At 36.7% G+C, this 27741-nt stretch overlaps 1 protein-coding gene across 5 annotated transcripts in view; it reads right to left on the bottom strand.

The window, feature by feature from the left end:
- The window catches only part of LOC145307073 (uncharacterized), a 46619-nt gene that overhangs the window by 9695 nt on the left and 9183 nt on the right, over positions 1 to 27741 (bottom strand). For 2 of the 5 annotated variants that reach the window (XM_080149408.1, XM_080149412.1), the window contains exons 5-22: positions 26572 to 26670; positions 24953 to 25051; positions 24498 to 24596; positions 23627 to 23725; positions 23077 to 23175; positions 14405 to 14503; positions 13718 to 13801; positions 11888 to 11977; positions 11576 to 11674; positions 11198 to 11296; positions 6529 to 6627; positions 4840 to 4938; positions 4308 to 4382; positions 3791 to 3889; positions 3116 to 3214; positions 2358 to 2447; positions 1615 to 1713; positions 216 to 314 (exon numbers count right to left, since the gene is read on the bottom strand). In XM_080149408.1, coding sequence (XP_080005534.1) covers positions 216 to 314; positions 1615 to 1713; positions 2358 to 2447; positions 3116 to 3214; positions 3791 to 3889; positions 4308 to 4382; positions 4840 to 4938; positions 6529 to 6627; positions 11198 to 11296; positions 11576 to 11674; positions 11888 to 11977; positions 13718 to 13801; positions 14405 to 14503; positions 23077 to 23175; positions 23627 to 23725; positions 24498 to 24596; positions 24953 to 25051; positions 26572 to 26670 — 1725 coding nt within the window. The remainder of the gene's footprint in view (positions 1 to 215; positions 315 to 1614; positions 1714 to 2357; positions 2448 to 3115; positions 3215 to 3790; positions 3890 to 4307; positions 4383 to 4839; positions 4939 to 6528; positions 6628 to 11197; positions 11297 to 11575; positions 11675 to 11887; positions 11978 to 13717; positions 13802 to 14404; positions 14504 to 23076; positions 23176 to 23626; positions 23726 to 24497; positions 24597 to 24952; positions 25052 to 26571; positions 26671 to 27741) is intronic. The other 3 variants (XM_080149409.1, XM_080149410.1, XM_080149411.1) reach the window with 3 other exon arrangements.

The following is a 27741-nucleotide window of genomic DNA, read 5'->3' as shown; positions in this document are numbered from 1 at the left end:
GGTATTACCAACTAGCTTAATAATTCTTAAATAATATTTAGGGAGCAGATGTAAAGGTTGTCAATTTTACTATGTTTCAACGACAGCTAAAATCCATGTAAAGGTTTTATGATTTTTTATCCGAATTAATTTCGTTGTTAATATAAGCTGTCAATTACTCTGGATTAAAAGTGGGTTGCTTTACCCTCATTTCTAGTATTATTATATTAACTAACCATCATTATCCTTCGAATTAACATCAGCTCCATGTTCTAACAGAATTTTCACGACATCAGTGTTTTCATTCTTTACTGCATGGATTAGACTGTTCTTGCCTAGACAAAAATAAAGTAACAGGGTGATTGGCTGTCTATCTGACTGTCCTTCTGTACCAAGGACATCCAAGGGGGGGGGGGGGTAAAGGGGTGATTCACCCCCCAATATAGAATTTACCCAAAACAATTTAAGGGGGGGGGGAGTAAATACCACCCCTGATATAAATAATCCCTAAAAAAATAAATTTCAGCATGCTTCGTGTGCATTTTTACATCCACTATCAAGATTTTTTACCATTTTTAAAATCAACAGACCATATAGTTCCACCAGATTAAAACAGTTCTGAACCATGATATACATGTCATAGTTTGTAATGGCCTTTAAATTAAACAATGCACTGGGTGTGTCTAAACAATGTCTATTTGAAAAAGTAAAAGTTTCACAATTATTAAGAAAGAAAAAATTTAAATCAAAATTAATCGTAAAGCTTTTATAGAAAAGATAAATTAACTAAATCAAATATTTCAGTAAATATCAAACTCTTGTTTTTATAGGGGCCATTTATCTTGGCAGGCTGCCAGGGTGAATGTACCCTACCCAAAACTAGTTAAAAACCTATTTGAAGCTACACTTTAAAGGAGATACATATTAGTTCATCAGTTAGCAAGACTTGTGAGTTGTTTATTGTGTTTTTTATGTACAGGAATTAGATACTACTAAATATTCAATAAAATTTAATTTTTAGGTAAGTACTTTTTCACAGTGCGATCCAGTGGGACATCCAAAAATTTAAATCGAATTTTTTACATTATTGAATTAACCCCCGCAACAGATCACAGGATGGGGGGTTACCCCTTCCAACAGATTTCAGGGGGGTAATTACCTTCCCAAGCAAATTTTACCCCATGGGGTAAAATATTGTGGAGGTTAAAAAATTTGCAGAACGCTTCACAAGCCATTTTACCCTCCCTGGAAAAATTTTTACCCCCCCCCCCAAAAAAAAAAAATAAAAAAGCTTGGAGTCCCTTGTTCTGTACAAAAGAATCTTGCTAACAACTGAACTGATATGGTTTGCCTTTGACGGGTAGCTTCTCGTAGGTCCTGGGAAGGTTTATAACTATTTTGGGAGGGTACCACCAAAATCGCCCCTAGAAAAAAATGACCCCCCCCCCCCAATTTTTTTTAAAACTAAAATTAATGGAGGGTGGGGTAAATTTTTAAAAAAAATTTTTATTCTAAAATAAAAAATTTGGATATTGAATTCAACTCACCCCTCCTCATTAAGGCAGATGATGAGAGGAATAGATAGAGAGGTACATAGATATTTAGAATCAGATAATGGAGAGACTACTACCGTACCATCATTGTCGTTTGCACTAATATCAGCTCCATGTTCTAACAATATTGTCACCAAATCAGTTTTTCCATTCTTTGCTGCAAGGATTAGACTGTTATCACCTAGATGAAAATGATCTACAGTTTTGAGAAAGTTAGTGAAAAAATTATATGTTTAAGAATTTTGAACCTTGTAGGTTTTTGTGACATGGCCTCTCAAGGGTGTTTATTTGTATAGGCCAATCACCTAACCTATCAAAAGCAAACGTGAAAATACAACTAAACGCCCTTAAGAGGTGATGTCACTAAACTGACAATAACCTTAATTTCATATTTTTTGTCTTGTGATATATAACTATACAGAAATACTAATGGCTTTGCCCCTAGCCTCTATCTAGGGGCTTTGCCCTATGAGGGGGATAAATAGAATTTGTATGTGGTAATCCGAGCCGCAGGGTTTTTGCAGTGGAGGTAAATAGATAAAAAAAATGAGTAGGTACCTAACTAAAAAAAAATAGGTACCTATCTAAAAAATAGGGTGGGGTGAGATTTTTTTGTTTTTTTGGGTTGTGGGTTGGGGGTGTTCCACCCCCCAAGAAAATAGCCTAAAGCCACCACAGAAACAGTAGGTATATTTCCTGAAGAGTAGAATCCAATAGGTTCAGTGGTTACCGATATTTTAATGGACAAACAGATGGACGGTTAGACATCAAGCTACTTTGTATTATAGATAAACAGATGATTGGGTGGATAAATTACTACAATACCATTATTGTCCTTTGCGTCAATATTAGCTCCATGATCTAACAATATTTTCGCCACATCCGCGTTTGCAGCATAAATTAGACTGTTCTTGCCTAGATTAAAAATAATAATGTATAATTTGCATAGAGAGAGGGGACATAGGCTGATTATCACACTAGTCCCCAAAGTTTTATTATAACGTTTTCTTATTCATTGTCTTAACAACTTTGGAGGCTATAGTAGTATAGAAAGGGTAATCATTGGGGATGTACATCAATTTATCAGCCATTGTCTTATCCCTGGTAGTTTGGAAAATGTTTTACATAAAAGAAAGAATTATTCATTTATAAATAACAAATGTACAGTACTGCCATTAATATTGATTGAGGTAATTAAATAGACAGATAAATCTAATTTTCTCCCCCCAATTTACTTTTGAAACTATTACAAAAATATTGTAATGATGGACAAAAAAATAAATAAAATAAAGATATAAATTTATTTCTGAATCTTCAAGTACCATATACTTTTAGTGTCTGGTGTACCTTTCAATGGCCTTTCTAAGGTAAAATAGTTATTATCACTTTTATGACTTTTTACTCCGTATTTAAACAAAAAACCAACAACAAAAAATACAAAAATGATGTGATTTAGTATTTTAAGGCATATTTAAAAACATACCTTGTTACCTGGGTTTTGTATGGATTTATCAAAAATAGTAATTTATTATAATTAGATACTAAGAATGATTTTAAAAATATAATACATTTATGTAACTTACCATCTTTATCCTTTAAATTGACATTAGCTCCTTTTTCAACTAGAATCTTCACTGCATCAGCATGTCCCTCTTTTGCTGCCCAAAGAAGACTTGTCATTCCTAAGCATAAATACATTAGATATTCTTATATTGTGTTTTTTAAAGTAGATTCATAGTTGAGAGTTTTTGTTGAAAGGCCATGAAAACCAGATTTATCCAGAAAATTTGAAGAAAATTCTAAAGTGTTAATGGTAATCTAATTAAGAAAACTCAAAAATGAGAAAAAGTTCTAAGAAAAATCATTTACTTGAAAATTAGGTTACCAGTACAACATAATGAAGTAAACATTCTGTAATTAATCAATAGAATAATCTCCTAATAATAACTATAAACAAAATTATCCATATGGAAGATTTAGATTATGCGTTGAAAAGTATGGACATTATTAGTTTACACAAAGGTTAAGATTTTAAAAAGTACCAAAATTTTGGTGCTAAGGGACTTAAATTATGAATTGGGGGATGGGAAATAAAGTTGATATGCCGACCGATTGACAGAGATTTCTTAGCTGCGCTATTACAAAGTATGCAGGACTGCCTGTAGAATATCTGTGAGATACTATTTCTGTGAGAGATTAATGGATGGATATCCTAGATATGATAAACTAAACATAATGAACATGCATATAAATCTAACCATTATCTGTCATCAGGTTAACATCAGCTTCTTGATCTAATAGAGACTTTACAACATCAGTTTGTCCATTAATTGCTGCATATATAAGACTGGGTGTTCCTAGATAAATTATTAGAAATATAAATAGTATTTGAAAATAAATAGATATCACAGTGATTTAAATCTGAGACATCTAGAAGGAATATTAAATAATCAAATATTGGTTATTGTTCTTTGATAAAAAATTACATTCATGGTAGAAGTTCAATTGATTTTTTCCCCCTAGTTAATATCTCTATATATTATGCTCTATTTATTTCTCTATATAGACATTCATAATTATTGGAGTAAAAGTGTGTTAATTAATAATAATCTACATAATCTATTTGACCATGGTCCATATCTGATCACCTGTTTTTTTTTTTAGATTGAAGCAATTTAATTTAAAATTCCTCTTATCACTTAAAGAATAATAATTTTGCATAACCATTTAAAGATAAAAAAAAACAGTAAAAAATCAAACCATCACTCTCCTTACCTAGGCCATATTCTAAGAGAGACTGCATTACAGCAGTGTGTTGTTTATCTGATGCAAGTTGAAAACTGTTAATTCCTAGATAAAATATGTTGTTGATTACAAAATTTAGACTAGAGCCATAGATACGCAAAGTGCAATGTGTTTTTATTCGAATATGTTATAAATTCTGGTGTTGCTATAAAAAACCCAAATTATGAAAGACCTTGTCCCACAAAAGACCAAAATAACATAATACCTAAATTACATAAGACCTAATCTTACAAAGGCCTGAATAAAGTATAACATATTTACAAGGATGACAACATCAACAAAAACCTAACCTAACACACTTGAGTGTCAAAGCATAATAAGGGGAATATTAATTTAATTTAAAATACAACATTCTGTTGAAGGACATACTGAACCTTGGCCCTTTGTAAGATTAGGTCTTTTGTAATTTAGGTCTTTTTTACCATTAGGTCATTTGTACGGATTAGGACTTACATTAAAGTATTACAAGAATTATTAAAATAACATTATAATTGAAGCTCACCATAATTATCCATGGCATTAATATCAGCTTTATTTTCTAATAAAATATTTACTAGATCACTGTTTCCATTATCTGCTGCATACATAAGACTTGTCCATCCTGAATTTAAATAAATTATATTTGAAATAAATTGTGCTGTTTGTTTGAGAGTTAATTAAGGATGCATATAAAAAAGATTTAAAATGAGAGAGGGATACATAAATATTAATGTTTAATTTTTAGTAGCGAAGCTACTCTATAATTCACTTTGTCCGTCCGTCAGTCCGTCAGTCAGTCCGTCAGTCAGTCCGTCAGTCCGTAACGCTATGGGGGAAATGGGATTTACTCAGCTCCTATAAAAGATAGAATGCTGAAATTTTTTGACAACATTCCCATTATTAAGGAGCACAATTGACTATAAAACATAATTTGCAGTCGGACCGATTTTTAGCAGGTTTTAGGCTATTTTTATATTTTTCACATTTTTCTCCATATCTTCAGTGTTTATGGTCCGATTTTCAAAAATTTTTCAGTTACAGATATCAAAATTAAATTTCCTGTCGTTTAAAGAAACAATCATGAAGGCCAGACTCCCTTTTCAGCAGGTTTTAGGCTATTTTTATATTTTTCACATTTTTCTCTATATCTTCAGTGTTTATGGTCCGATTTTCAAAATTTTTTCAGTTATAGATATCAAAATTAAATTTCCAGTCTTTTAAAGAAGACAACCATGACGGCCAGACTGCCTTTTCAGCAGGTTTTAGGCTGTTTTTTTTTATATTTTTAACATTTTTCTCCATATCTTAAGTGTTTATAGTCCGATTTTCAAAATTTTTTCAGTTGTAGATATCAAAATTAAATTTCCCGTCTTTAAAGGAAATAACCATGACGGCCAGACTGCCTTTTTGGCAGGTTTTAGGCTATTTATAAATATATTTAACACTTTTTTCCATATCTTTAGTGTATTTGGTCCGATTTTCCAAATTTTTAAGGATTTAAAAATTAAATTTTTGTCGTTTTAAGAAAACAACCATGGCGGCCAGACTGCCTTTTATCAGGTTTTTGGCTATTTTTATATGTTTTACATATTTCCCAAGATCTTTGTTTATTTTGATCCAATTTTCAAACTTTTATGGGATATCAGCAGGGTTCGGAAGCCGCGCCTCAGCCGCGCATAAGCCTCAGTTTTAAACCTGCTTGTGAGCAGAAAAAGAAATTTCAGAAAGAAGGATTGTCTGCTAAAGAGCAGTTTTATACATCCAGCTGAATTGTATAGTGATAGAATGAAGATTTCACTGAGGCTTACACGCGGCTTACGCGCGGCTTCCGAACCCTGGATATCAGTATCAAAATAATTTTTCCCATTGTTATGATCATCTTTAATATAATTTACTTTGACCATCGTCATCATACAAAATAAAACAAGGTTTCATATTTATTTTATCCAATAAATCTATTCTTGATTTTAGTAAAAACCTTTTAAATCTACCTGTGCGTATTCCCATCTACGATTTTTTGTGCTTCGCTACTTATGGATGTTGTCATCCTTGTTTATAATAATGAGACACACATTTAGAAAATTACTTTGAGGTTAGCATCTGAACCATGAATAGTATTTATATTTTTGAAATCAAAAATATAAAAACTAAATATGGTATACATTTGGATAAAAGTTAAGCAATATAATATTTCATAAGATAAAGAACTTACCTGACATGTTCTTATTATTCAGATTTGCTCCATGGTTAATAAGGATCTTTACAATAGCTAAATGTCCTTCACGAGCAGCAATCATTAATGGAGTCCATCCTTTAAAGAGATAAATAATCTTGATGGCATTTCCAGTGATTATTATGACTTTTTTTCAATTTTCAATAAAGCTATGAATATTAAGAACTAAAATTTTTATTTCTGAATTTTACAATACATTTATGTAAACTAAGTTAGATATAGGTAAGGAGTGAAATATTGTGACTAAAGTAGGAAGAAAGTGTAATTTTAATACCAACAGGTTTAAGAATACAAAAATTAACAAACATTATAAGAATTGTGGTAGATATTTGTTTAAAATAATGATTGTTTTAAAAATGATGAATTCAGCACCATGAGCAAAAAATATTTATGAATTAGGATTTAGGACCTAATTAATGGGTTCTTATGTTAACCAAGCAAGGGATACAGGCAATGATTAGTTGGCAATATTATTGCATATTTGTACTGTTTGAAAAGTTAGAAAATTTTATAATTCTATACAAAATGGGAGGCAAAATTATTACACAGGGGGCATAAACAAACCCCCATACCTAATGGGAGTGTGAACGTAAAAATTTCTCATATGATTATCAAATCTTAACATTTTCTAAGCACATTTCACTACACTGATCAACCAAAAACGTCCTATTAACAAAAATATCCAGGAATAATGCCTTGATTTTATGGTACTTTGGGAGGGAAAAAGGAAAAAAAAGGGATAATCTGAATGTTTTTGTTTCTTATAATGTTTGTAGGGATATTTAACTTGTCTTATATAGTTAAAACAATTTACTTACTGTTAAGGAATTATTTTATGATATAAAATTGCCAATTAGTTTTTTAATAATGTAGTAAATAATAGGTAATAAAGATCTATGTTAAATTCGTATTATTGACAAAAAAAATACCTCACTGTCTACAAAGGGTTAAATCTCAGAGGTTATTTAAAATAATAATATCCTTTTTTATTGTGTTGGACAATAAATAACCCACTTTGGAGAATTAGTTTACACTTTTATCAGACTGTTTATAAAGAAATATTGCACCTTTATTATTGGGCCATCTAAAGTTACTTGGATACTAATTAAAAAACCTGTTTCTAGCTTTGTTATTGTATTTGGTATTAAATAAAAAATATTGCTTATTTTATCAATTTCTAAGTAACTATACATTGGTTTAAAGCAAGGATTATGTTAAAAGTCAGCTTAACCGTTAGGAAAAATAGAGAACTATGTCAAAAAGTTTAGTTTTAGCTATAAAAGGAAAAAAAGACAATTAACTGCACATTTATATAGTACGGAATTTTTTTTTCCCAATCTTGGAAATAATAAAAATCTACGAAAAAAGCCGTTTTTTAAGGAAATGAGAGACAGTTTTGCCCTATCTTTGAGATTATATGAATGAGATGATGTTAAGGTTTGATAATCTGATGAGAAATTTTCTCGTTCACAGTCCCTTTAATAGGGTTTATTTGGTTTTATTATACTTTTATTTTTTAGAATATTAAAAGATATTTTTTTAAAACTTGTATTTATAGCCTTACACTTTTAATTTTTTTGTATCATTCTAAGCATGACAAAGCTCTAAGCAAGACTTTGTGGGTAGAAATGTTTAACTTTGATAATAAAGTTAATTAATATATTTTTTTTATTCAATAATATTTTAAAGGGAGTGTGAACGTAAAAATTTCTCATCTGATTATCAAATCTTAACATTTTCTAAGCACATTTCACTACACTGATCAACCAAAAACGTCCTATTAACAAAAATATCCAGGAATAATGCCTTGATTTTATGTTATTTTGGGAGGGAAAAAGGAAAAAACAGGGAAAATCTGAACGTTTTTGTTTCTTATAATGTTTGTAGGGATATTTAACTTGTCATATATGGTTGAAACAATTTACTTACTGTTAAGGATTTATTTTATGATATAAAATTGCCAATTAGTTTTTTTATAACGTAGGAATTAGGTAATAAAGACCTATTTTAAATTCGTATTATTGACAAAAAAATACCTCACTGTCTACAAAGGGTTGAATCTCATAGGTTATTTAAAATAATAATACCCTTTTTTATTGTGTTGGACAATAAATAACCCACTTTGGAGAATTAGTTTACACTTTTATCAGACTGTTTATAAAGAAATATTGCGTCTTTATTATTTACAAAGAAGGTGTATCAACTTTTTTTTTATGGCTAGCCGGTTCTTTTAGTAAGTAGTAGATGTAAAATTTTTCATAGAATTCAGATATGCAATCGGTTTTTTTTGTAGACCTCTTATTTTTTAAGTAATTTAAGTTTTTAAAAAAAATAATTAAGTCGGTTTTAAGGTACTAAAACGCAACAAAATAAAAGAAGAAAATGGCCAGTAAGAACAAAAATAGTAAGATCTTTAATTTGACACCTTACTTTTAAAATTCTGTTGAGTAATTATTGAAAAAATCTATTTTTTTAACCTCGGTTTAATAAAAACTTTAGACCTAAATATTTTCTCAAACAGACATAAAAAACATGGGTTCATATATACCTTTAGAATCAGAAAAATATTACGAATCCATTGTAAGCAAAATTGAAAAAAAGTAAAAAAATAAAAAATATAAAAATGGCCAATTGTACAGCATGACCCTCGAAAAAGTATTTTTAAGCATCTGCAGCCCTTATTTCTCAATGAATTATAAAAAAAATGCATATGTCCTTGTTCTCCATAGTATTCCACATAAGTAGATATAAAAATATTTTTTTTACCTCCATTAACACTGGAGATTTTTAGAGCTAAAGTTTGGAAAAGTGACTGAGGAAAAAGTAACTTTTAACATGAAACGACTTTTTTAGCAAAATTAAGTTAGAAATCTTTTTATTTTTGTTACTAGCAGAAACTTTATACAAAAATGAAATAAAAAATTTAGTTTTTGAGTAAGAAGCATTTTTTTACACATATTTTTTGAGTCTTTTTAGTTTAATGATATTTTGAAAAACTTACTTATTAGGCAAAATTGTTTAAGATTAAAAAACCAAATAAATCTTTATGAATATAGCAGGAAAATTGTTTTTGTTTCACAATCCTAACTTTAATGACAAAAAAGTTATAAAGAAAATAAAATTAAAACTTAATGATTTTTTTGTCTAAAAAGCTTAATTAACCCCCTATTAAATTATTGAGATGTCAGAAAAGTAGGCGGAGCAACTGTCATAATTAATCCTTTTCTCAAATAAGGGTTAATAAATAACCTAAAATTTGCAAATAATCAATTCATTCAGTAGTATTTTTTGCCATTAAAAATTTATATTTTTTGGTGGAATAAAAAAGAAATAATTAGTTAACTTGTTTTTCTTTGTGTCTCAGTTTCAGTTGCCAGAAAAACATAATATAACCACCCAAAAAATAAGAGAAACAAAAAAAAATTCTTTTGCTCAGTCACTTTTTCAAAACTTTAGCTCTAAAAATCTCCGGTGTTAATGGAGGTAAAAAAAATATTTTTATATCTACTTATGTGGAATACTATGGAGAACAAGGACATATGCATTTTTTTATAATTTATTGAGAAATAAGGGCTGCAGATGCTTAAAAATACTTTTTCGAGGGTCATGCTGTATTTTTTGTTCTGGCAACACTATTGTCTTCCCTTTTTTACCCCCTCTTTACCCCCTCTATACCCCCTTCCCATTTTTATACCCAATTCAAAAGTTAAGACGTTGCCTGTACAATATAATATGATATTTTCATATAATTCCTTTTATTGTAGTTTATATACTATATTGTAAACTTTTTTTTCAATTTTGCTTACAATGGATTCTTAATATTTTTCTGATTCTAAAGGTATATATGAACCCATATTTTTTTACTTGTGAAATGATAAAATTGAGTTCAAAGTTTTTATTCTCATGGGTTTAAAAAATCGATTTTTTCAATAATTACCTGACAGAATTGAAAAAGTAAGGTGTCAAATTAAAGATCTTACTATTTTTGTTCATAATGGCCATTTTCTTTCTTTTTTTTGTTGCATTTTAGTACCTTAAAATCGACTTAATTTTTTTTTTTTAAACTTAAATTACTTAAAAAATAAGAGGTCTACAAAAAAACCGATTGCATATCTGAATTCTATGAAAAATTTTACATCTACTACTTACTAAAAGGACCGGCTAGCTATAAAAAAAAGTTGATACAACTTCTTTGTAATTAAAGGTGGGCGAGAGATGGGCCATCTAAAGTTAATTGGATACTAATAAAAAACCTGTTTCTAGATTTGTTATTGTATTTGGTTTTCCATAAAAAATATTGCTTATTTTATCAATTTCTAAGTAACTATACATTGGTTTAAAGCAAGAATTATGTTAAAAGTCAGCTTAACCGTTAGGAAAAAACAAGAACTATGTGAAAAAGTTTAATTTTAGCTATAATGGGAGAAAAAAGCAATTTAATGCACATTTTATATAATACGGAAAATTTCTTCCTTTCCCTTTACCTTATAAAAATCGTTGGAAAAAGCCGTTTTTTAAGCAAACAAAAGCGCGTTTTGCTCTATCTGTGAGATATTATGAATGAGATAATGTTAAGATTTGATATTAAGATGCCAAAAATTTACGTTCACAGTCCCTTTAAGGGAATAATAAACATATAGAAACTTACCATCTTCGTTGTTGTCATTAACATTAGCTCCATGTTGTATGAGCTCTTTAACAATATCTTCATATCCATTCTTAGCAGCAAGAAACAATGGAGTGTTTCCTAGATATAAATATAAGATATGGGTTTTAGATTATGAGTTACTAGAGGAATAATCATATGAGGTATTCTCTGTCATATTTGTAGAATAAACTAACAAATAAAAAATTTCTTTAATTGAATCAAGGTAATTACAATTAAGAAAAGGCATAATTAGGTGAATCTACAATTGAATATTAAAATATGCAACATTAAATATGTAATTGTAGAATAATAACAAAAAAGTCTGTAAAAATTTGTAATCTAAAATATTTAATGTTTAAGATATTATTTAGAACATACCATAATTGTAATTAGCATTGACATCTGCTTTATGTTGTAAAAGTAGTTTCACTACTCCTAAGTGTCCTTTCTCAGCTGCAATGATAAGACTTGTTGCACCTAAACATATTTTAGTTAATTTGTAATTATCTTAATAAAACTTATAAAGTAGGTTTATTGGAAATTTTGAACTCAATTTATGAAAATTTTGAAAAAAGTTAACTATTTGTTTAGTTTTAAATAAGAATTTTACCCCTCCCTGTAAAGGTGAATTTCCTCCATTATCCAGATCCCCCCCCCCTGAAAATGATAAGCTTGGAAGCCTATGCCCACCATGATAGTTTTTCTCTTCAATATTGACTCCAGCATCCAATAACTTCATCACATTGCCAGTAGATCCATTTTCTGCTGCTTCTAATAAATCTAAACAAAATGTATTGTAAATTTATCTTAGAAATAAAAAAATAAAAAAATAAATAATGATAAATAGATTGGAAATGTAAAGAATTCCAAGGTTTGTAGAAGAACAAGGATGACAACATCCATAAAAGCGAAGCACTGAAACGGTAGGACAAACGGACATTAACACTTAAGTATAGTGTCAGAACTGAATAATCATAATATAAATGTATAAGAGTCAAAGCCAAATTTTAAGTAAATTTGTTGAAAAACTGCTTGATCAGGATAATGTTTATGGAAATACTTACATTTTTAGGACTTGATTATAGAGTTGCTTTGCTTGTTACATTATACTTTGTTGTCCCAGGAATCAACATACGAAAAATCAGATCAATCGGATGATTAGATCACTTAAAATTTTGTTGTTAAAAAAGTAAAAAAAAAAACATGTTTAAAATAGATGTACAGACATTTTGGTGATGATTATAGAGTTGCTGCGCTTTCTAAATCGTACCTAACTATTAAAGGAATCAAAAATTTTAAATAGATAGGAAAATTCTAACATGCCTAAATTAACAAAAAAAAACTATCCGATACGGACGGACGAACGGACCGACCCTAATTATAGAAAAGCTTCGCTTTTAAAAAGATAGATGGAGAAATGAATTATTTACAAACAGAGAAATTGGCATTGTAAGTTATCAGTGATCATACAAATTTCACTTTAAAAAATTCTTCTGTTTATATTTAAAAGTTGATTTAAAGGGCGAATATAGGTTCAAAAAGATATGATTTTATTTCAAATGTGCAATATGAATAACTCAAACAACTTAAGATATTCCACTGGATAAGGTCGTTTATGGCCAAAAACCTGTCAATCTCTTGCAATAAATGACGTTTTTAAAATTTGGCATAGATATTCTAAAAGTATAGAATTGCACCTAAATTTTGAGCCAATATCATATTCAACCTACCTATATTCGCCCTTAAATGATTAAAAGGAAAGGAGTAAAAAATATAAATAACGTCATCTAGAGCATTACAGACAAAATGAACAACCTAGTATGATATGAAATGATCTGAAAAATCTAAAACAGCAGTCATATATCTAGAATAGCAGTCAAGTAATAGTTATTTCTCGCATCGTATTATAAACGGCTTTCCGCGGATATAGAAAGTACAATTATGAGATTAAAACTAGTTTTTTTAGCCCCGAGGTGCCGAAGGCACCGGCTAAAAAAACTGGTTTTAATCTTATGATTGTACATTTCTATATGCGTAGAAAGCTGGATATAATACGATGCTAGACATAGTTTTTTCGTATGGATGAGAACCGGTTCCTATCCACCGGATTGGAATGAATACGAGAAATTAAATTATTCCAATACAAATCAAATTACCAGTAGAGAATCACCCTTAAATTATCATAAACAGACATAAAGACATTTTAAAGACACCATGGAAACTGTCCCGATTTTGTATAACTTTTGCGGAACATGTTCCAGTTACGTCATATTTTTCTTTCCCGAAAAAGGGAAGGGGGAAGAAAATCTCTTCAAAAGAGATGGGGAAAACCCCCTTTTCTCCCATCTCTTTTTTCTTCCCCCCTTCCCTTTTTTTTCTTTCCCCCTTCCCTTTTTCGGGAAAAAAAAATATGACGTAACTGGAACATGTTCCGCAAAAGTTATACAAAATCGGGACAGATTCCATGGTGTCCATTTTAAATAACGGTGTAGACAGACCACTTATAAATATGCAACTAACCAGTATTATCTTCAGCATGTTTTATCAAAATATTTAATACATCAATGTGTTTCTTCTTTGCTGCCCAAACAAGGCTAGTCATTCCTAGATATAAATAATTATAAACATTTGTATTGTGTTGTCTAGAGTCAAAGATACAAAATTTATTCTGCTTTTATTTCAAAGCATTTAAAAAATCATAGAAAAAAAGGATAAAACATCCCTAAGCAGATAATCACAAAAAATTGACTTACAGAAAGAAGGACATGTAGGAAAGATATTTATAATTAAATTTCTAATTCTTTTGTTGCCAACAGACAAAGTAAATTGTGTATTGGATGCTTTTTTGGAACCCCATCTTTACACACAAAAATCAGTAAATAGCAGAAAAGAAAAAAAATATGTGTCCTTTTATCTTTGAATAAAAGCATCTCTTAGAAAAAGATTTAGGATCAATCAATATAATTAGAATTTATATAGGTTTATTTCATGAAAAAAATATTTCATATAATAATAAATTTCCTTTTCTGTAAGTTATGTTTCATATATTTCACTTGCAGGGCTTATATCCTTACATAAACTTTATTTTTAAAAAAATATGTGAAATGTAATTATAGGAACTAATTATAAGAAATGATACTATATGAAATGTAAGACATTCTACAATTATATTTAAATATTATAAAATGTATAATACAAATAACTAACCGTCATTATCCTGTGAATTGATATTTGCTACATGTTCAAGTAAAATTTGCACAACATCTGTGTATCCATTGCTTGATGCCAAAATAAGACTGGTCATTCCTAGATATTAATTTTTCATATTATAGAGTGATTGTGGTAATACGGCAACAGACGGACGGGCAGTTTACAGAATTGCTACGCAGTGACTTATCATAACAAGCCTTCTGCACTAATCCCATTATATCACCATTTACCTCATGACCGCCGGTGACCCCGCTGTCCAGCGGTCAAACTGGCCTGCCTAAATATGGGGAGGGGCACGGACACGCAGCTATCACGCGCCCCTCACGCAATTATACAACCGGGAGGCGCTGCCTCCCCTTTTACCACAGCTACCCCTGCAGACTGTCTACCGCCGTGGGCTAAGCCCTTGTGTCCCACACCCCCTTCAAACCTAACCATTGTTATAATCTGTTGTATATATATAGTAAACATCCATTGTAAATATTATTCAGTTAAATATATAATTTCTGTATGACTAAATCCTGCTAGTTTGTTTTGGTAGAATAATTCAAGGCTAAGGCTCGTTGGACTCGAACTCGCAACCGGTGAGCTGAAACGTTTCGGCTTACCACATCTTGGTGTCAGCGTGTTTCAATCGAGCCTTACAGAAATTAGCCTATTCTACCTCTGATTGGACCCTTTGGCAAGTAAGGGAACAGTCAGCCGCCAACTGAGAAGCCAACTGACCCGTGAGACGGCCTTTTTAGGTCGAATTTCCATCATTTGAACGCAATGTGTAGGCCTTTGGCCTACGGCAAGCAGATTTAGCCTGCTAAAAGCGCCAGTTACGGCGTTTTTTCTGTACCGTGTAGGAGTAGCACTAGGTGCGCAGCCACGGTAATCGGATAATTTAGCTCAAACGGCTACAAAACTGAGTCTAAATTGGCAAGTGTAGCTGGGACAAGCCCCGGGACACCCAGGCCAAACCTACGAGACGGACAGCTAAGTGCTGGTCTCCCTGAGAAGGCAATGTGTGGCTGCGAAGCTTCAGCACACAAGTAAGGCCTACCACTGCAACGGATAGCAGAATTTGAGCCAAAGGCACGGCAGGACGGGACATTCCCTGCCGCTGCCTCCCAGGATTCGAACCCGAGGCGCTGCAGGACGGGCCATTCCCTGCCGCCATCTTTCGGGATTCGAACCAGCGGCGCTGCAGGACGGGACATTCCCTGCCGCCGCCATCCCTCTGACCCTTGCAGGACGGACATTCTCCTGCTGCCAGTGCTTCCAGAATCACACCTAGAGCTCCTAGTGATAACTACACATAAGTGTGTATAAATGTCAACCAAGTGATAAAAAGAAATATAAAATTGTTGACCCAGTGATAATTGATAAGCTCTAGTGATTCGAAGCTACAGTCTAAGCCACCACCAGCGGTCTACACACCATGGTAAGCGATACTACCATAGCTGCGGTTCGGCCACCGCCGAAGTTTCTGCCGACCCCAGCCGAACGGGAGGCCCCCCTGTCTCAAGGGCAGGACCTCCACTTCCCCTGCCATATCAGGGTGAGGTTTCCCACTCCTGACCCTGCCCAGCACGTACAGGTTGATGCCATGGTCAATTCTGGCAACCGTGTACCAGGGTCTGCCGTCATTTCTGAACACCTCATGCACGCAATGGGCGTGCAACGCATGTTGGTTCCAGACAACACCCAAATCCTGACTGCTAACGAGGAAGGCCAGCCTCTCCAGGTAATCGGAAAATTATATGAATTATATATGGCAGTTTCACACACTCTTATACTCCATCTGTACCACGTGACTGTGGTACGGAATCTCTCACACCCTCTGAACCTAGGAGGGTATTTTCTCAAGGAGTTCGGAACTAGGCTCTGTTTCGACATGCAACCCCCCTGCTTGTGGGTGCGTGGGGAGTTCATCCCACTCCGTGGTGTCCCCATCGACCGGGAGACAGCTGAGAGAGAGTTGAGTTACGAGGGGCCTCTGCCAGGCCCACTGCCAGAGCAGCCGCGTGTGGTTGAGAAAGGCACGCACTGGGTGGATGCTGCGCTAAACGCCCATAGGGGGACCAACCTGCTAGCCATGGGGTTGCCCCCGGTGCCCAAGGTGCCTCTAGAGAACCTGCCAACGATGTTTCCCGAGATTGCCAGCCCTCCAGAGCCGATCTTCTCCACCGACACCTTCATCAACGGCCAGCCGTGTCCACCTGGCCCCCTCTACCTGGGGCCCCCAGCCATTCAAGCGGCCAAGTCCGAGTCCAGGCCCGTCAAGTCGCGGTCTGATGCACCCGGAGCCACGCTCAACCCCCAGGAATCAGCCTCTCCCAGCGCCGTGCCCGTCAAGTCGTGGCCGGACGCCTCCGGAGCCACGCATGGCTCCGATGCCTCAGCCTCTCCTAGCACCGAGCCCGTCAAGTCGCGGCCGAACGCCCACGGAGCCCAGGCTGGTTCCAGCGCCCCGGCCTCTCCCAGCGCCGAGCCCGTCAAATCGTGGCCGGACGCCCTCGGAGCCACGCCTGTCTCCGACACCTCAGCCCCTCCCGACGCCGAGCCCGTCAAGTCGCGGCCGGTGGATCCCGGAGCCGAAGCTGACCCCGTGCCAGCCACGTACAGGCTAAGCGCTGTCACTCCCACTGATGGCCAACCACCCCACCTCCGTACGGCCAAGAGGGTGGTCTTGCCTGGCCGCGGTGTCATGGCTGTCCCTGTTGAACTAGTGTTGCACCGTACTAAGGATGCCATCCAACTATCTGCCCCAGAACAGAGGTTTGGGGAGGATCTTGTCATCCCAGAAGGCCTGTATGCCCACAGGCCCGGCTCCGCCAGCGTGTTTCGAGTGCTGGTGGTAAATGAAGGGGAGACGCCCCTCCTGCTGGACGCCGGCCTCCCCGTGGCTGGGGAGCTGGTAAAGCCTGACATTTTGGAGGTTTCTGATAAGCCTCCCCCTCGTATTCATTCGTTCCAAGAGCCTGTTGAGCCCCCAGATATGCAGGAGCTGTGGGAAGCCCTTGAGATGGAGGAGAACGAATTTCTGCGCAAGGACCCCCTGCTCAAGAAGGAGGTCTGGACCATGCTATCAGAGTACAGGGACGTCTTCTCAAACTCTACCCCCGGCTGCACTGACGTAGTAGAGTTACAGCTGCGCCTCAAACCAGGGACCCAGCCGATCCGCCAGAGATTTAGGGATCTGAACCCGCGGCAGGAGGCTGAGCTGGAGAAGCAACTAGACACCTGGCTGCAAGAGGGAGTCATAGAGCCTTCAGACTCCGCCTGGAGCAGCCCCCTGGTGCCCATCAAGAAGAAGGACGGGAGCACCCGCTGGGCAGTCGACTACAGAGCCCTCAACAAGTGCCTCGAGCTGGACAGCTACCCCTTGCCCAGGATCCAGCAGCTGGTAGAACGAGCGGGAGGACACCGCGTCTACAGTGCCTTAGACGCGGTGGCTGCGTACTACACCATCCGAGTGTCCGAGGACAGCCGGCCCTGCACCGCCTTCACCACCCCTAGGGGCTTGTACCAATGGAAAAGGATGCCCTTTGGCCTCGCTACGGCACCATCTGTCTACTCCAGATTTATTGCAGGGGTCCTGAACCCATTAGGCACGGCCAACCTCCAGTCATATCTTGATGACGTCCTGACCTTTCACCAGGATACCTGGGCCCACCTGGCTAGGCTCCGGGAAGTCTTGGAAGCCCACCGCAGGGGAGGAATCCACCTCAAGCCAGCCAAGACCAAGCTGTTTCGAGCCAAGGTGGACTATCTGGGCCACACCCTCAGCCGTGAGGGGATTGCCATGCAAGGGGATTATATTGACTGTATCCTGGACTGGCCGGCCCCCATCACCCCCAAGGACTTGCTGGCGCTCCTGGGGTTCTTTGGATACTACCGCCTGTTCATCCCAGAGTATGCCGACCTCACCTACAAGATGAATTGGCAGAAAACGGCCAAGACACTGACCTGGACGCCTGAGATGGAAGCCCAGCTGCTACAGCTCAAAGACAAGTTTCGCCAAGCCCCCATCCGAGCGCCGCCCAGGTTTGACTTGCCGGCTGTGTTCCAGCTCACCACAGACTTCAGCAGCCGCGCCATCTCTGCCATCCTCAGCCAATGCCAGGACGGCAAGGAGAGGCTGATTGCCGCCGTGGGGCGCAAGACAACCGACCCCGAGACTCGCTACCCGTCCTTGAAGGGAGAGATGGCCGCCATTATGTATGGAATTCGGAAATTCCACGGCATCTTGTCCTACCGTAGCTTCCAGATCAACACTGATTCCTCAGCCTTGCTACAGATGAAGTCGCTGAACACATCCACAGGGATGGTGGCTCGCTAACAGGAGGAGCTAGCGGCCCTAGATTTCACTGTCTGCCACCGTCCTGGCACCCAGAACACCAATGCTGACGCCCTCAGCCGTCGGAAGGACGATAATATGCCGACAGCTACCGCTGAAGAATTAGCAGAGCAAGCTGAGTACATTCACACCCTCTGCCAGCTAGGGGAGCCCGCAGCTGGCCGGCCCTCTGCCGCACGGCTGGACCCGGCTAGAGTGTTAGAGGCACAGACACAGGACCCCCTCTTGCTCCGTGTCCGCCAGTGGGTGGCCGATGGCAAAGCCCCAACTAAGGCTGAGCTGTGCGGCAAGGAACGAGACGAGCAGCAGTACGCCAGCCGCTTCGCAGCCCTGGGACTCGACGAGCATGGCTGCCTCACCACCACTGACCAGACCCTGACAGGAGAGAGAACAAGATACCTGCTGCCTTCGGCCCTCCAGCAGGACGCGTTCTTTCTAGCCCATGGGACTCCCATGGCCGGGCACTTTGGAATGGACGCTACTATTGCCCGCGTCGCCATGCACTTCTGGTGGCCCAACCTGTCCCGTGACGTCCGCCTGATGGTTCAGACTTGCCCTGAGTGTGTACAGAAGGTTACCAAGGAAAGGTTGAAGTTAGGGATACACGTGCCCTCCCGCCAGGGGTATCCACAGCAAGTCCTGTTTATTGACCTGGTGGGGCCGCTGCCAGAGACCCCAGCCGGGAACCGCTACATCCTCACCTGTCAGGATGGGTTCAGCCGGTTTGTCAGCCTCTACGCCATCCCCAACAAGCGCACTCTCACGGTGGCTGAAGCCCTTCTGCACCGCCACCTGGCCACGTTCGGATGTCCCCTGAAGATCCACTCCGACAATGGGATGGAGTTTACCGGCCAGGTATTCAAGGAGCTGGCCTCCAAGCTCGAGATTGGCCTGACACATCCACCGCCCTACAACCCGCAGTCCAACCGGGTGGAGAGGTTCCATCGGACGCTCAACACAGGCATGCGGCTGTTCCTAGACAGAGACGACAACAACTGGGAGCCACACTTGCCTGCCATTGCCTTCGCCTACAATACCAAGGCCTGCAGATCCACAGGCGTGACCCCGTTCTTGGCCTACTTTGGGAGAGAGGCAAAACTTCCGGTGGACATGGTGCTCCGGCTGCCAGACACTGAGTATGCATCGGTCCCAGCCAACGTCCAAGCTCTCCTGCAACGCTACCATGCCGTGTACGACGCAATCCAGCAGCGAGAAGAGGGAACCATCCGGAGGAGCGCGGCCGCCTACGAAGGCACGGCCAAGTACGAAGTTGGAGACCTGGTCTGGTATCTGGCTCCCCGCCTGGTGCCAGGAAAGGCAGCCAAGATTACCAAGAGATGGACTGGCCCCTGGAAGATAGTGCGACAAGCCACAGACGTCCATTATGTCATCAAACCTGCCTCTCCAACAGCCAAGATCTCGGAGGTCACCGCGCATGTAGGCCGACTGCGCAAATACACTGGAGATGTAACTGCCCATCAGATTCCAACAGACATCCAAGGCGACCTGGACGGCGACGAGGACGCCACCGAGCTGCCCGCCGGAGCTGCGGCGCTGCCAGCTAGTGACCCAGGACAGTTTCCAGTGTACCAGCCAGCAGCCGCCGCCCCACAGCCTAGCGGCCAGGATCGCGACCCTGTAGAAGAGAACCTGCAGCACCAACCCAACAAACCACCGCCGCCGCCGCCAGCGCCAGAGCCACCTAGAGATGCCATCTGGAACCCTGATACTGACATGGAGAACCTGCCGGCCAGCAGCGAGCCTGCAGGAGGAGAGGCGGCCACTGAGATGGAAGAGGCGGCCCCAGAGGACAAAGCTGAAGCGATGTGCCCCCTGCTGATGACAGCCGTCCCCATCCGAGTGGGAGCTAGGAGGCCAAGTAACCTGGACCAGGCAGGCGCCCCCATGGAATTTTACACGCCTTCATCCATCGTTATTCCCCCCTTGGGAGCCTCCAGAGTTAGCCTAGGCCTCTGTGTCCAGCTACCCGCCGAGACAGAACTAGTCCTGCAGACAAGGCAAAACTTCCAACGACGGGGCCTGGCCGTCGCTAACCCACGGCTGGAAGCCAACCGGGAGTTGACAATGTTGATATCCAACCACAGCCAGACAGAGCAGCGAGTGTCCCGCGGAGCCTGTATAGCCAGAGCTGTCCTCCACCGAGCTGTGCCCCAGAGGTTGCCGTATCCCCAGGTTCAAGGCCTGGTGGCTCGGGAGCCCCGCAGCCCTTGAAGGGGAGGTTGTGGTAATACGGCAACAGACGGACGGGCAGTTTACAGAATTGCTACGCAGTTACTTATCATAACAAGCCTTCTGCACTAATCCCATTATATCACCATTTACCTCATGACCGCCGGTGACCCCGCTGTCCCGCGGTCAAACTGGCCTGCCTAAATATGGGGAGGGGCACGGACACGCAGCTATCACGCGCCCCTCACGCAATTATACAACCGGGAGGCGCTGCCTCCCCTTTTACCACAGCTACCCCCGCAGACTGTCTACCGCCGTGGGCTAAGCCCTTGTGTCCCACACCCCCTTCAAACCTAACCATTGTTATAATCTGTTGTATATATATAGTAAACATCCATTGTAAATATTATTCAGTTAAATATATAATTTCTGTATGACTAAATCCTGCTAGTTTGTTTTGGTAGAATAATTCAAGGCTAAGGCTCGTTGGACTCGAACTCGCAACCGGTGAGCTGAAACGTTTCGGCTTACCACATGATCACAACTAAATTACCTTTTATTAACCCTTAACGGTCGGGTGGGGGGGGGGGGGCGTTGAACGCCCCCCCCCCCCCTCCAGTTTTTTCTATCTCATTTTCTGTGTGTGAAAGACAAAGAGCCCAAACTGCGTGACTTTTTAAGTATGGGTATGACACATAACTGAGAGTTGAATTTTTTTGAATATCTCCATCCTGTCGGGCACAGGATGCCAGCAAACCTGGCAGGGTCATCCAGGTAAAGAGCAAAATTTTTTTTTGACTAAAACAAAGCATTTTATCATACCAAAATACTAAAATATCCTCTAGTAGTACATCCTTATATGAAATACAGGTGTTCAAGTCACTTTCAGGTTCCAGGTATGATCCTGCAGGTCCTGATCCTCCAGGTCTCCATAAATCTTTAAAAGGCTCCTGTGGCCGCAATTTTTTACTTAGAGACTTCAAATTTTAAACTTAAGCTTTTCTTATATGTCTACATAACGTATTAAAATTTTATAAAGATCCGTGGCCGTTTTCCCGCCGACCGCCGACTACGGCGGCTGGCAGCTGCCAAGTACAGCTGCGGCAGCTGAAATTTATATTTTGATATTTCTAATGTAAAATCTACATAAAGATAAACATTTTCTGGAAAAAAATTGTTCTTCTAGCTTCAAAAATAAGAAAATTACGGCCGTTTGAAATTTTTAAGTAAAAAAAGACCCAAAAACAAAGGTTGTTAAATAAAAGAGTGAAGGAAGCAAAAATTGACTTAGACTTATAAAAGGTCGGAAATTCATTATCAAACAGGGGACTTGCACAAAAAAATTTAGCCCTCTAGCTCTAATAGGAACTGAGATAATAGGGGGGGGGGGCGTTGAACAAGGTGCGGCAAGGGGCCCGACTGTAAAAAGTCAATGATATAAAAAGGCTCCTAAAGTTAACTGATGTAAACAACAAATGATTCTATTGCTGAATATTGGACATTTTATATTAATAAAGGAAGTCTGCTAGAAATACAGTGTTCCAACTGCTGAAAGTCTACCACAAATAGACCCATTCCCCCCCCCCCAAAAAAAAAAAAAAAAAAAAAACACCCATTTTCATCTCAAAATCTCCCAAAACAAGGTTGACAACTTCCATAAGTAGGAAGTACAAATAAAACCATGGATTGAATAGGAGATTTGAGGAGCTTTTGTTAAAATGAACATTATTGGAGAAAAATCCTGAAATGTTATTTCAGATGTTTTTTTTTTACTTTTTAATATTTATATTTTGTATGATGACTGAAAGACTGGCAGTCAAATTAAATTTCCTACTGTATGTTCTCTCCAGCCTTGAAACTCACCTTCTATATTCCTATCCTCAACATTAGCTCCATGTTGTATGAGCTCTTTAACAATATCTTCATGTCCATTCTTAGCTGCAAGAATCAATGGAGTGTTTCCTAGACATAAATATAAGATTTGTGTTAAAGATTACGAGTTACAAAAGGAATAATCTTATGTTGTATTCTCTGTGATATTTGTAGAAAAAAACTACACAAAAAATAAATTCTCTAGAAGAATCCAGGTAATAAAGTGTCAGGGAAAGAGTAACATAAATATGTAACTAACCAGCATTATCCTTAGAATTGATATCTGCTCCATGTTCTAATAAAATCTTCACAACTTCAGGGTAATTTCCACTTATTGCCCAAATAAGACTAGACATTCCTATAAATAAATATTGGATATATTATAATATACCTAGCCAGCAATATCCTCAAATTTCAAATCAGCTCCATGAATATATAATTGTGTATGAAATATTTCTTATCTTTAAAGAAGCTGCTGTTTATAAAGCATTACAAACCTTTCTTGATAAAACTTTTAAAAATTATAGAAAATAATCAACACAGTTTTATATTGGATTAGTTATTTCTCGTATCGTATTATAGACGGCTTTCCGCGGATATAGAATGTACAATTATGAGATTAAAACTAGTTTTTTTAGCCCCGTGGTGCCGAAGGCACCGGCTAAAAAAACTACTTTTAATCTTATGATTGTACATTTCTATATTTGTAGAAAACTGGATATAATACGATGCTAGACATAGTTTTTTCGTATTCATGAGAACCGGTTCCTATCCACCGGATTCGAATGAATACGAGAAAAAAAACTTACCTAATTTATTCTTATCATTTACATTGGCTCCGTGGTTGATGTGGCTCTTTACAATTTCTCCATTTCCCTTATAAGCAGCTGCCATCAATGGAGTCCATCCTTTACAATAAAACAGTAACATAAATCTTTACTTAATATTGTGTTTGTTTTACCATTAAAGAAATACAAGAAATACACTGCTCTAAATGCTGAAAGACTGCTACATGCATACCAAAAACCCAAAATTTAAAGCCTTCAGCTTCAATAACAAAAAGTTATAAAATGACACTTTAGGTAGATGAAAATATTAAAAGTTTTCCAGCACTCGTGATAGGAATTTTAATATCAAATTACGTCAGCTAGAAGCAAAATTATAAGCTTATTTTGGGCATAAAGTAAGGATTCAAGTAACTAATTACATTTTACAGTAAAAGAACATAAATTTTCATATTCCAAATCTCTCAAAAACATTTTGTTTAACTGTGAATAATGAAAGTAATGTAGTGTTACAATTTTGAGGATACTTTAACAATGAAAAAGGGTGTATTAATTAAATAAATGTAATCAGCTACTGGCATTCTAACTTTGTGCCAATAATTTTACTTCTTGCTGACACAATTTAATATTGAAATTTCTAATATGTGTGCTGAAAAACTTTCAAAATTTTCATATACATAAAATGTCATTTTGAAAAGCCTATAACTTTTTTGTCATAAAACCTGAAGGATTCATATTTGGGGTATGGGTCTACTTGAAGCAGTCTTTCAGCAGTTTAAGCAGTGTATTTTTTGCAGGCTTCCTCTAAAGAGCTCTAGTCAAAGAAAAAATTAATATAAAAAGCAGATAGATAATTAAAAATACACTAAACATTTAATATTTGTATGTAACTAACCAGCAATATCCTTTAAATTTATATCAGCTCCAGATTTTAGTAAAAACTTCACGACATCAGTGTTACCATTCTTTGCTGCCATAAAAAGACTGGTCATTCCTAGATAAATATATTAGATACTTTAAAATTTAATGGTTTTTAATGCCCTTATAAACATAAACAACTATTGTGATGGTTTTAATGGCCTTTATAAGTATGAAATAATATTGTGTTTTTTTTTGCCTTTAAAAAGACAAAATCAGTTAAAGGCTTATAGATAGTTAGATATATTTATTAATATTATTATGAACCTAGCCAGTCATATCATTTAAATTCAAATCAGCTACACAAATATATAATGTGAAAGATTTCTTATCTTTAAGAAGGCTGCTGTTCAAAAAGCATTTAATTTGCCTTGGTAAAAAAAAATTATAAAAGATAATTGACACAGTTTTACAACCGAACAAAAAACTTACCTAAGTTATTCTTATCATTTACATTGGCTCCATGGTTGATGAGGCTCTTTACAATTACTTCATGACCTCCATGAGCAGCAGCCATTAATGGAGTCCATCCTTTACAATAATTCATATCTATAATACAAAGTAGAATGATGTCTGTCCGTCCGTCTGTCTGTCTGTCCCTTAAGATCTCAGTAACCACTGAACTAATCAGATTCTACTCTTCAGGGAATATAACTACTGGTCCTGTGGTGGTTTTATGCTATTTTCTTGGGGGCGTGGGACACCCTCAACCCCCCAAAAAATAAAAAAATTCCCCTCCCCCAATTTAAAAAAAAATGTGATGGTTGCAGCTCCCGAGGAACTTAATTTAAAATCTTTTTTTATTATCTCTTTGGGCAAAGCCCCTAGAGGCTAGGGGCTAAGCCGCTAACCCTTTTTTTTATAAATCATTGGGAATATTGGCACAAGATGCAAAGTAAAAGTGACCCCTACCTACTACTATCAAATGATTTGGACACCGTTTTAAATTCTGATATTCTCAGGAAAGGAAAGAGTTAAAGTATAGGGTAGCATTGCCTGGTTCACTTTAGAAACAATTACTATATAGTTCATTAATTTGGTTCGTGACATCTCAATTTTATATAAAAAATATTTCTGTTATTTTTTGATACAGCCTGAATTTGATTTATAACAAAAAGTAAATAAAAGTAAAAAAATATATATTTGATTTATAATAATTTTTTTCTTCAAAACAATAATAACTTTTTGATATCTATATTCTGTTCCCCAACTCTAAAGAAGAACCCTCCTCTCTCAAATCTAGTTATCCCTGGACTCAAAATTGACCTCTTATTAATAATCTGAAAATTAAGGTATTGGATTTGAAAGATTTCCATTGCTCATAATAGAAAAAACAATATTAAATTAAGTCGCCTAGACACAAAATTAAAACCTGATTGTTGTCAGAAACTTAGATTGCCGGTAACTGATTACATTTTTATGATAAAAACACCACATTTCATAGTCAAAATCACTGGAAAAAAATTGGTTTAAATTGCGTTTGTAATCGTAAAATCATAGCAGAAACAAATGAAACTAATACAAGCTCTACTGTGATTGGTTGTTGAGCTGATTCAGCCTTCTGGAGATACTATATTACTCTTGGTACAACAAAAGTCACTTTTAGTTTTTAAAAAGATTTTGACTATTAAAATGGGTATTTTTATTGTAAAAATATAATTAGTTACTGGCCACCTAAATTTATGATGAAAATAAGCTTATAATTTTGTTTCTAGGCCACATAGTTTAATTTTAAAATTTCTAACATGAGCAATTAAAATCTTTAAAAATTTTCATTGTATATAAAATGTCATTTTAAAATGCCTAGAACTTTTACGTTATTGAAGCTGGCGGCTTCAAATTTGGGGTATTTGGTCTACTTGTGGCAGTCTTTCAGCAGGTAAAGCGTGATATTTCTTGCAGGCTTCCTTTTAGAATTGGTGTCCAAATCTATCTGAGGGGTATCCAAATAATGACATGGCAGGGATGGTAGGCTAGTTCCACTCTGCAAGTTTATGGGAATATTGGAACAATATTTACAATAAACTCTTTCTTATAGCCTATAAACTTACCATCTTCATTCCAGTCATTAACATTGGCTCCATGTTGTATAAGCTCTTCAACAATATCTTTATACCCATTCTTAGCAGCAAGATTCAATGGAGTATTTCCTTAAAATATATATAAATAAGGATTGATTTTATTCATTACAAGAATAATGATCAAAACTTGTATTCTTTGAAATATATACGTATTTAATTTAGGTAAAAAATTAAGTCCATAGAAATTTAGTGAGTTCTCTACATACAATGCATGTTAATAAAGGATTGATATATTACACTATTAAAACTAGGTAGAGAAAACTATCAAAGTAATACAAAATTTCTAACTAGATGTGCACCTAATTTTTTATATGTAAACATTGTCTAAGTTACAAATCCATGTCATTCCAAATAATTTAGTTTCAAATATGTTTTATGGTCATGCGTAGATTTTGCATTTGTGTAGATTTTCTGAATAGTAGTATTTCTGAAAAGGTCTAATCATAATCTATTCATAACAGTTCTAATAATATGCTATGCAAACCGATCATAATTTTAAAGAAATTGTATTGTATTAAATACAACTTTTTTCTCATTTTAAGAGTAAATGTATTTTTAAAGGTAAAAACAGATATTTTAAAAATAATTTAAATTTTTTTTAAAATTTAATTTTTGCAAATATTTTTTTTATTTTTTTTTTAAAACGTGATAGTATCTTGGAGTACTATAAACAATTATAGGTCATTAAATGATAACATAATCAACCTTTACATTACAAGAAAACTTTGTTTGTAAAGATTTAAATAATTTTAGTGGAAACAATTTATTTTTGATTTACTTATCCCTGTATCCCTGAGTAAGGATGAAATTACAAGAAACAGGTGCAGACTGCAGTTTTCAATAATTTATACCATCAGGTTAAAAATTAAAGTCATACCTTTCATGCAAACTCAGCACTTTTAATTATAGTGCTTTAGAATTAGTTTTTTTAGTAGAGTGTTTTTTAATTAGGTTTAAAAAAAAGGATTAAAATATAAAAACAATTTGGGATATTTTCCCTCACATGGACCAAAAATGTTTCTGGTACTTTCAATAGGGCATTTACCCTGCAGGACCCTATGCGTTATTTTTTGTTCACATTTAATGCTATAAACTTTTAAAACTTGTTTGTTAGTTATCCTTGACAGAAAAATTTTGGAC

The sequence above is a fragment of the Acartia tonsa genome, chromosome 15 (assembly GCF_053477335.1).
Source record: "Acartia tonsa isolate MP-2025a chromosome 15, ASM5347733v1, whole genome shotgun sequence".
Taxonomy (NCBI): Eukaryota; Metazoa; Arthropoda; class Copepoda; order Calanoida; family Acartiidae; genus Acartia; species Acartia tonsa.
The sequence above is the reverse complement of the archived record's forward strand: the minus strand, read 5'-3'. Positions and strand labels throughout refer to the sequence as shown.